This window comes from Rhopalosiphum padi, chromosome 3 (genome assembly GCF_020882245.1).
Source record: "Rhopalosiphum padi isolate XX-2018 chromosome 3, ASM2088224v1, whole genome shotgun sequence".
In the NCBI taxonomy this organism is placed as follows: Eukaryota; Metazoa; Arthropoda; class Insecta; order Hemiptera; family Aphididae; genus Rhopalosiphum; species Rhopalosiphum padi.
This window is the reverse complement of record NC_083599.1, coordinates 1,972,517-1,983,161: the sequence shown is the minus strand read 5'-3', so window position 1 is coordinate 1,983,161 and position 10,645 is coordinate 1,972,517. Positions and strand designations below refer to the sequence as shown.

General features: G+C 35.3%; 1 protein-coding gene across 1 annotated transcript; it reads left to right on the top strand.

Annotated features, from left to right (window-relative positions):
• Positions 1 to 5,296: 5,296 nt before the first annotated feature.
• On the top strand, positions 5,297 to 8,599 carry LOC132927929 (uncharacterized). The gene is made up of 7 exons (XM_060992496.1): positions 5,297 to 6,697; positions 6,755 to 7,176; positions 7,239 to 7,371; positions 7,432 to 7,608; positions 7,667 to 7,771; positions 7,831 to 8,329; positions 8,388 to 8,599. Exons 1-7 carry the CDS (start codon positions 5,677 to 5,679, stop codon positions 8,428 to 8,430), a joined length of 2,400 nt encoding a protein of 799 aa, XP_060848479.1. The 5' UTR covers positions 5,297 to 5,676; the 3' UTR covers positions 8,431 to 8,599.
• The last annotated feature ends 2,046 nt before the right edge of the window (positions 8,600 to 10,645 follow it).

Genomic DNA, 10,645 nt, shown 5'->3' with positions numbered 1-10,645 from the left:
CGATTTGTCAGCCCAATCTTGTAGGGAGTGAAGTGCGTTGTTGAGGATTTCCATGGTGGTACTGATGTTGTTTCCGCTGCAGTAGATGTAGCAATCGTCAGCGAATATTAGATGTTTAGTGGGTTTTTGAATTTGGTGAAAGATGTCATGTATAGCAACTAGAAACAGAGTTACACTAAGGACCGATCCTTGGGGAAGTCCGTTTTCAATGGGATATACGTTGGAGAGGTAATTGTGAGCTTTTACTTGTATTGAGCGATCTGTAAGAAAATTTTTGAGGAACGTGAAGATTTTTCCAGTTATGCCCCACTTTTTAATAATTTGAAGAACTCTGTTGCGCCACACCATATCGTAGGCTTTTTCGAGGTCAAGTGCTATAAGAATAAGATGTTGTTTGGTATTTATTGCGTTGCAGATGTCCGTATGTAAGTATGCAAGGTGATCTAGGGTTGAGTGGTTTCGCCGGAAACCACATTGGTTGTTTGGTAGGAGTTTAGATACTTCAAGATGCCAGATTAGCCGTTTGTTGACCATTTTTTCCAAGAGTTTGCTTAGTGTGCTTATGAGAGATATGGGTCTGTAATTGGATAGGTTAAAACTACTTTTTCCTGGTTTTGGAATAGGTATGATTATTGCTTTGCGCCATGAGTCTGGGTAAAAGCCTTTTTCCCAAATAAGGTTGTATATTAGGAGGAGTTGATTCAGACTATTGTTAGGGAGGTTTTTAATGAAGCAGTATGGTATATCGTCTGGTCCAGGGCTTTTGCTATTGCAGTTTGACATGGCATCCAACATTTCGGAGATGCTAAAGGGTATGTTTAAGAAATTATTATGGGGGTGAGGATCAAGCTCTGGTTCATTGGTGATATTATTTTCATAATTGTTTTTGAATGTGGCAAAATCGGGATCAAAATTTAAGTCACTGCTATTTTTTTGGAAGACTTCCGCAAAGGCTTTGGTTATGTCCGATGGTGTTGAGAGAGAAGTATTGTTATGTTGAAGAACCGGGGGTAAACGATTGTATGGGGTGCCTTTAATTGCTTTGATTTTGTTCCAGATTTCGGTCGAGGAGGTATTGATATTGATAGAATTAGTATATTTTTGCCATGATTCTGTTTTGCTTCTTTTGGTGATATATCTGGAGTATGCCCTGGCTTTTTTAAGTTGGATATTATCGAGTGTGGATTTGGATTTTTTGAATTTGTTGAGACATTTTTTGTATGACTTTATCGACTCATTACATTCGTGGTTCCACCAGGGTACTAATTTTCTTTTGATATTATTGTTCGTTTTGCCGATTGCTTTAGAAGCGGCCTCTAAAATTAGGTCTGTAAAGTTCTCGGTTATGGAATTGATTGAGGTTTGATTGGTAATAGATTCTGTTTGTATTGGATTTTCCATGGTCGATTGACTTAAAAGGTCACTGTATAGGACCCAATTAGGTTTTTTGGTGTTCCATTTGGGTGGGAAAGGTATAAGGGGAGATTGGTCTAGTAATTGAATAGATATCGGCCAGTGGTCGCTGCAATTGTAGTCGATGAGAACTTTCCATTTTGTTTTAGGTGCGAGAGTGGTGCTAGCTATTGATAGATCGATGGCTGAGAAGGAGTTGTTTGCTACATTATGTCTGGTAGGTTCTCCGGTGTTTAGGAGAATGATTTGGTCGTTGTCAAGAAAAGTTTCTACAATTTTCCCTCTGGCATCGGTGTAGTTTGATCCCCAAATAGGATTGCGGCTGTTAAAGTCGCCTAATAAAAGAAATGGTTTCGGTAATTGACTGATTATGTTGTTTAGGTCGTTAAGTAATAAGTTGGAACTGTCTGGCAAGTAGATGTTGCAAATACAAATTGGGTTTTTAAGGAGTATAGAAACTGCTATAACTTCAAGGGGTGATTGTATAGGAATTTCCTTGCTTTCAACGAGGTTATTTACGTAGATAGCAACGCCTCCACTTGCTCGGAGATTAGTTTGGCGGTTTTTGAAAAAACCATTGAACCCACGTATTGGAAAGGTAGTGTTGGGCTTTAGGTTTGTTTCTTGGAAACAAAAAGCAATAGGTTTGATGGCAAATTTGGCTCGATGGATGTCTGTGTAGTGCTTTAGGAGGCCATTTATGTTCCATTGGATGATAGATTCCATAATAAAATGATTTTAAAGGTGATTGAGTGAGGGTTTGGTTTTTTTTTTTTTTTTTTTTTTTAGTGTTTTATTGGGGAGGTAGTGCTTGGAAAAGGAGATTTGCCAACTTTGTTAGCCGCGCTTTGAGTGATCTGTCTTTTGCTATTTTTCGAATTTGATCTAACAGGTTCATAAGTGACGGAATGTCGATTTTTACATGTTCCGTCAGAGAGTGAATATTCAAAGATTTATTTGTGAAGTTATTGAGAATGTGTTTGAATTGAAGGAATGTGATAGGTAGGGACTCATTGACTGTGAAAAAATCCACAACTGGTTTTAGTTCTTCTTCAGGGATTTTTTCTTGTCTGTTTGCTGAGTTAGAGCACGATCGTACTTTGATTTTTTTTGTGATTTTTCCTTTTATTGGAGTGGTTGTAGGTGAAGTTAAAATATTCGGTGAAACGGGTGTTTTCAATGACGAAGAATCGGACAGAGGTCTTTTATATGTTTCGATTGGTGGAAAATTAAGAGTTTCGTCGAATGTGCTCTGCGTTTGCGAAGAAAGTTCGATTTCTTCGGACCAATCCATAGTGGATTGGTCTAATTGTAGTTTTTCGTTTGGCGTTGTAGGAAGGAGGACTTTTTCAATTTGTTCTACGGTGATATGATCAGGTGTGTTTGTTTCATTTATGATAATTGGGTCATCATTTTCCAGTTTATTTTTAGTGTTTGTTTTGCAGTTGGATGTTGTGTGTCCAACAGATTTGCAGAGAAAACAGGTTATTTTGTCATCAGTAAAGAATATTCTGAATTGATTTTCATTCGAATAAATTAATAACGAGCTCGGGAGCTTAGGGATATCTTCGTGGTTAAGGAACATTTGACGGCGGAAACTCAAAATGTGTTCGTAACCTTCAACATTTATGCCAGCTTTGAGGTGGTTAATTTTTGATATGGGAGTTATACCTATATTTCTTAAGGCGTCTTCAATTGTTAGGTTTGGTATGGATGGACATACGTTGGAGATGATAAATCTTTTAGCCGGGTTAATGAGTCTTCGAATTTGGATAATCTGGTCATTAATGTTTATAACTTGTGTTGTTTGAATTAGGTTATCTAATATTTTTTTACTGGATAGGAATATACAAAAACGGTTATTCGATATTCTCGATACAAATGTTATGTTTTTGGGTAGGACTATTTTTCCGATTGCTAGTATATACTCTTTTTGAGGTATGCCGTCAATCGAGTTAAATACTATTGCCTGTTCCCGACTCGGGGTCTTTTCCATAGCGGCGGCAGATGCGAAGTTTATGTTGTTTGTATTACTTAATGTGTGCGATATTTGTGTATGAGAAATCGTAGAGACATCGTAATCAGAGTGATTAGCGATAGTGGTTGAGGCTTGCGTGTTGTCGGTACGAAGTGCAGTAGATATGGTGCGAGGTGGAGGTGGAGGGGTCTTGATAACGACGCGTGGTGAAGAATTGCTGGCTGTGGCCGACTGAGGAATCGATGATTTGATGTTTGGTTTTGGATTGTTTGGTGATGATTGAGTTGGCGTATATGGGGAGGTATTTTTTGATATAGGTGTAGGATTTATTTTTTTTTGCGTAGTATTAAGTGATGAACGATTGGTTATAGGTTTTTTGGACATATTGTCCATTGCGTTGTTATTCATTTAGAAATACCGCGGCGAATAAGGTTATATATTAATTAAACCATATTACCTGTTAGACGTCGATAAAAACTAACGTGCTATCGGAAGCTATAAAACGTAACCGAAGATAAGCACACGTGTTGCACGGACGGTGGTTGAACACGAACTGTCGACTCTTGTTGTCTTGTAATAATTTTGAATTTTTAAAAATCCAGTATTGAGTCGCCCATGTTTCTATCACGGTTCCAACACGTAACACAAAAATGTTTAAATTGTATATATGTCATATCACCCGAACTGTGTTCGTTGTATACATGTTTTAAATTGGTCTCATCTTGTTTGAATAATACTTTTAAATTAGCATTGTCGCGTATCAACTGCTTTGGTACTTTTGAATAACTCTGAACCAGATAAAATATATCTATTTTATTGTGACGACCCTGGAGAAGAAAGTTCTTATTACGTTTTGCTGTTCACCTATGGCGTCATCCATGAGAAATTTAGAGTTTGGTAAGACTTGCTCAGGTTGAATGACTTTATCATTCTCGAAAAAAGTAAAAATGTTAAATACCGTCAATATCGTCGATTATACGTATCAATAATTTGTATTTTGGTTGTTCCAACGTTTTAGAGTATGTGTAAACGTTTTCAAATCGTAAACCGTTTTCGTCAACTAGAAGAAAATATATCAAATTTGTTTTACCACATCCAGAGCTACCCAACACCAACGAACGTATAGTGTTTGGAAATACCTCACCACGTCTTAACTGTATTGTATCTGTAGTGTCAATGTTATAAATTTGTAGTTTTTTCTCTTGCTCGATAAACCGCATTTTTTCACCATAAATACTAATGCTATATTAGGGAAAGCGTCACAGGATATCTCGCGTTCGTAAGCGAAACAACAATAAGGGTTCTGGCCTTATTAACTCGGTTATAAATCATCTACCAGTGGAGTTTCATCTACCTGGCTATAGGTATAGTGACTATACTCATTACATAATAAAATCATATCTATATTTTTTTTTTCAGATTTGCAGTTCCTGGTACTAAATTAAAAGAAAGAGTAGCAGGTGGTGAACGAGGTATAAACAGACTAGACGAGTTGGCCAGAGCTCACGATATCGCATACGAAGAAAGCAATTCGCTAACCGATAGACATAGAGCTGACAAAATATTAGAAAATCAAGCTTGGGAAGTGTTTAAATCTAAAAATACTGGTACTAAGGAAAAAGCAGCGTCTTGGTTGGTTACTACAGCAATGAAGCTAAACGTAAGATTAGTGCTGGTTACAGCTTTAAACAGATGGTTTTGGCAGCTAAAAAATCAATCAAGAATTAAATGAGTGATAATAATATAAACAAGTTAATAAAAACGAGGAAAACCATCAAATCTCTTCGTGTTAGCGAAAGACAGATTAACCAGAAATGTTGTACACAAAGTAGTACTTAGATAATTTTTAGTTTTAATAATTTAATTTATTTTTGTATGTTTTTAATGTATATAGTATATTTTGTAAGTAGGTCACTGATTATAAACAATAATTTAATATAAGATGAATAAAATGTAAATTCAGAAAATATATATATTTGTTTGTCAATTAAAACATTTAGATACTTTACCTTATTACTTTTAAATTTTCTCATACATAATAACACTAATACATGGCCTACGAAAATGCCAAAAAACCAACTAATACGCGGGCAACGCCGTGACGGGACAGCTAGTGTAGATATATAATAAAAGAATATATCAAAAAATTTCCAAGTTATGATGAGTCCCATTACTCCAGGATAAAAAATTTGAACAGAAAATATTTATCTTAAAATTTATCTTTACTGGTGAAAACTAATGAGAAAAGGGGGGAACACACGACTGTAATACATAACCACAAACCTATGAGTTATGGGTTTTTAGTTAAAGCGTCCGAAGAAGTTCCACTAGAGCTTATCCAGCAATTCAATATACCAACCGCGCCAGTTGTTTATCGCGGTAGTGATAGTCGGGAGGATGTTGCCAGGCATTTTCTCGAAAATATAGTTGATGTAGGTCGTAAAATTGAAGAATTGCTAAAGACGAATGTCCCTATAGTTATGAATGACCGAGATACGCGAAAACACAATGAAAATAAAAATTGTAACTTTTGTAAACGCAGTTTCGACACAAACGAGAAAGTCCGCGACCATTGTCATCTTACTGGTAGATTTAGACAATCTTTATGCTCTCGATGTAATTTAAAATTAAAACAACCGAAATTTGTCCCCTGTTTTTTCCACAATTTATCTAATTATGACGCCCACTTTATTGTAACTGAATTAGGCTATGACGCTAATAGTATAAAAGTTATTGCTAATAGCGAAGAAAAATGTATTTCATTTTCAAAATATATCAGTAGGACGTTTACTATACGATTCGTAGACACATGCAGGTTTATGGCATCAAAGTTGGATACTCTATCCAAAAACCTTTTAACTCGAGATTTTTCGAAATTCCGCGAGACAGCAAAATTTTTTGATGCCCGGGATATGCCACTAGTCACCCGTAAGGGTGTATATCCATACGAGTATACGGATGGCTGGGATAAGTTGGACGAGCCGAGTCTACCACCAAAAGAAGAATTTTATAGCACGCTCAAGGAGGAGGGTATTAAGGATGTACACTACGAACATGCTATGGAGGTATGGAGGCACTTTGAATGCAGAACGCTGGGCGAATACAGCGATTTGTATTTCAAAATTGACGTTTTGTTGCTCGCGGATGTTTTTGAAAATTTCCGCGATCTATGCATGAAAACGTACAATTTAGATCCGGCATTTTATTATACGGCCTCAGGATTCAGCTTCGATTCGATGTTGAAATATACATCGGTGAAATTGGAACTGTTGACCGATTATGACATGCTACTATGTATAGAAAAAGGTTTGTAACTGATGAAAAATTAATTTTTTAAATGTTATAGAAATAATTATATTACAGGTATACGCGGTGGATTGGTGCAGGCTAGCATGCGGTATGCTAAGGCTAATAACCATAAGGTGCCTGATTATGACGAAACTAAACCGAAATCATGGCTTGTCTATCAAGACTGTAATAACCTTTATGGCTGGGCTATGGCAGAATGTATGCCCTATGGAGGTTTTAAGTGGGTTGAAGCCAAGCTCGATGGTCTTAACGACTTGGACCACAACTCGCCGATCGGACGGATGTATGAGGTTGATGTAACGTATCCAGCAGAACTGCATGATCAGCATAATGATCTACCATTTCTGCCTCAAAACGGAATACCCGATGGCTCGAAAGTAAAAAAACTGATGGCGACCTTCGAGTCAAAAAAAAATTATGTCGTACATTACCGTAATCTCCAGCAAGCCATTAAAAACGGGTTGATAGTTGAAAAAGTAAATTTATTTAAAATAAAATGTAAATTTATTTATTTTTGACATGATTAATTTTATTCTAGGTGCATAGGGGGTCCTACAATTCAACCAATCCCTGGCTTGCCGAATTTATAAATTTAAACACCGAAATGAGAAAAAAAGCTTTGAACGATTTTGAGAAAGACTTCTTCAAGCTTATGAATAATAGTATTTTTGGTATTTTTTATAATTTTTGTGTTTATTCAATTTTATACTAATCCTTTTTAAAATCGATAGGTAAGACTATGGAACAAGTTAGACGAAGGATACTAATGGAGCTTGTTTCAAACGAAGATAGAGTGCAGAAACTTATCAACTTGACCACATTTAAATATGCGACACCATACAACGAAAACCTGAGTGCTGTAACAATGGAGAAAAAAATTATAAAATTCGACAAACCTATTTATATTGGTATGTATCATAGCATGTATATTACATTCTTATAGATATTTAATAATTCTTCCTACAGGCTTAGCAGTGTTGGATATATCAAAGACAAAAATGTACGACTATCACTACAACGTGATGAAGAGGCATTATGGTGATCAAATCGAGCTGATGTACACTGACACCGGTAAATTAATAAATTAATATATATTTGTTTCATACATAATTAAATAATTGTTATTATAGATTCACTGGTATATTATATCCACACTGATGACTTTTACGAAGATCTTGCAAGGAACGCCAATCTACTCGACCGTATGGATACTTCTAATTTACCACGAAACCATCCGTGTTATATTGCTGAGAGGAAAAAGATCCCGGGTCTATTTTCAGATGAGACTGACGGCCATATTATGACGGAGTTTTGCGCACTCCGTGCTAAATCCTACGCTTATAAAATCCAAGGATTGGATGATATGAATGTGAAGGAGCAGATCCGTGCAAAAGGCGTGAGGGGTCATGTGGTTAAGAACCATATGACATTTGAGGGTCATCGGGCATGTTTGTTTGAAGGTATGGAGCCGGGTGTCAATAATAGACAGCTGAATATGTGTATACGTTCATTCAAACATCAATTGACGACTGTCCAGACCAATAAAATAATATACAACAATTATGATGATAAGAGGGTGATACTAGAAGATAAAATCCATACCCTAGCTCACGGTCATTTTAGAATAGAGTAAGTTTTTTAAATTGTTTTTAAATTATCAAAATTATATTATTTATAAATTTTACAGGGACGCAGAGTTGGCTGAAATTATGGTCGAAAACGAATTTTAGGCCTTGTGTAAAATTTTTAAAATACTCTGTACATAAATAGTGTAAAATGAAAACAATTTCATGACATATAATTGTATATATTTTAATTTGTAAATACTTTGACATAAATAGTTTAAATTTTATACCAGATATTTGTATATACTTTGTATTAAAATGTTTACCTTGTAAATGTTAGCATGTATAAAGAAAACTCTTTGTTAAAATATTATTATGTTTATTAAATTTATTTGCGTAAGCACAATTAAGAATTATTTATAAACCATTTTCTTATAGCAAATATTTTGTAAAATGTACATTGTTTTGGATTAAATTCCATATGAAAAATACAACAAGGTAAAGTTTCGTCATCACATATTTGATCCAAACGAGGGCAGCCCAAGTCTTCAATGTTGATGAGTGCGACGTGTGGTATATACTCCATAAGAATTTGTTTTTTCTGTTCGCCTTTGATGTAAATGCAGCCAAACTTTAATGAATTTAATATTTTTCCGAGTTCTTCATACTCGATATCACCGTATTCTATAGTTAGTTGATGGTAATTACGCTCCAGCCACTTGTTGGTTTTTTGACTCTTATTGTCCTGCATTGAGTTTGAATGTTTAAAAATCCAGTGCTGGGTCGCCCATGTTTCTGTGTCTACTATAGACATTTCTTTAATCATGTATTTATTGTTGACGCCAAGTACACATTGCATGTCCAAGATGGCCGAAGACATTATGGCTTGTCTTTATAATAAGTTTCAATAGTATTTAGTTGACTGAGTATAGCTGGTATTATGTTTTTCAATCCTTCTATACTTTCTTTGATTGATTTTAATGATACTTCACCTCTTGTCATATGCTCAGTTATTTGTATACATGCCAATTGTATCGCTTCTACTTGTTCTTCTTGAATTTGTACAGATTTATGGTTTTCTTCGAGTAAATGCTCGATTTTATCTAATTTAGACAAAAACGATTTGTTCGACTGTTCGGGGTTTGAAATAATTTTGTTTGTTTCACTAGACTGAGAACTACCAAACACGTTCATGTCTATAACTCGACTGACACTATTTTCTAATGTCACATGTATTTATCCAACTATTGTGTGTATTATCGAACCCGAGCCATTTCACAAAAATTTGCTTCCCCTTCTTGCGTATAATTTTCTCTACTAAAAAGTCATTTGGATAATTTGTTTTCGATATTTCCTCTGAATAGAAGCAGCCAGCAATCGGTTTTCCACTATAATCTTGTAGCTGATAAGTAGCAGGTAATGTGTTGTTGATTTTAACAATTTTAAATATTTCTGTAGACCAGCTCGGTAAATAACCTTTTGTAAACACACCTTTATATGTGCTATTACGGACGTTATCGCCTATGTTAAATTTATTTTTTCCATCAATAATTTTTCGTTGCTTTATTTCCACTGACGTAGGATTAGCATCAGCTTGCACTGGTGTCATTCCTATTGTCCTATGTTTTGAATTATTGTATTCGTTAATCAATGAAGGTAAAATAGAAATCCATTCATGCGAACCTCGTGCCGTAAATTCTCTAAACATTTTTTCTTTCAATGTGCGGTTGAAACGTTCCACAATACACGCTTTCATAGTACTATAAGTCGAATATTTATGTATGTTGTGCTTCTTCATCAACGCGTCAAATGTAGAATTGTAAAATTCTTTACCATTATCGAGCTGTAATAGCTTTGGTGTGCGTTTATGCAGTATTTTAGACATTGAGCTGGAAACTTCTTTAGCAGTTTTAGACTTTAACGGTATCGCCCAAGCAAACATTGTAAAACAATCAATGACAAATAGAATATATTTATAGCCTTTATTTTTTTTCGAATATGGTATCATTTCGACCAAGTCAGCTTGCCATAGGTCGTTTTTGCCATAAACATTAACTCTACGCCGTGTATAATTTTTTCTAGCCGGTTTGTGTAGTTCGATAGCGATTTCACGTTTAGACATTTGGAATATGTTTTATTAACCCTGCTTCACGCAGTTCTTAAAAAATCGAGAGTATTTCGTTGGAAACGCCTGTATTATCAGCTGCTTTTGACGCCAGTAGTAACTGCAATCGCTCGAATAACTCGTTGGGGTCGTTCCAGTAAACTAAATTATGTTTTTGTAATTTCATAGATAGCCCACTTCCAGATGGAAACAGATTTTGTATTATATCATGATATTTATTTCCACCTTTTTTAATTTTTTTCTCGTTTGCTGTTA

Bases quoted from the DNA above. Each gene is read 5' to 3' on its own strand.
- LOC132927929 (XM_060992496.1), top strand. From the start codon at position 5,677: ATGAGTTATGGGTTTTTAGTTAAAGCGTCCGAAGAAGTTCCACTAGAG. The intron at 7,772-7,830 runs GTAAATTAATAA...TTGTTATTATAG, and splicing joins GCTGATGTACACTGACACCG to ATTCACTGGTATATTATATC. The intron at 8,330-8,387 runs GTAAGTTTTTTA...TAAATTTTACAG, and splicing joins CACGGTCATTTTAGAATAGA to GGACGCAGAGTTGGCTGAAA.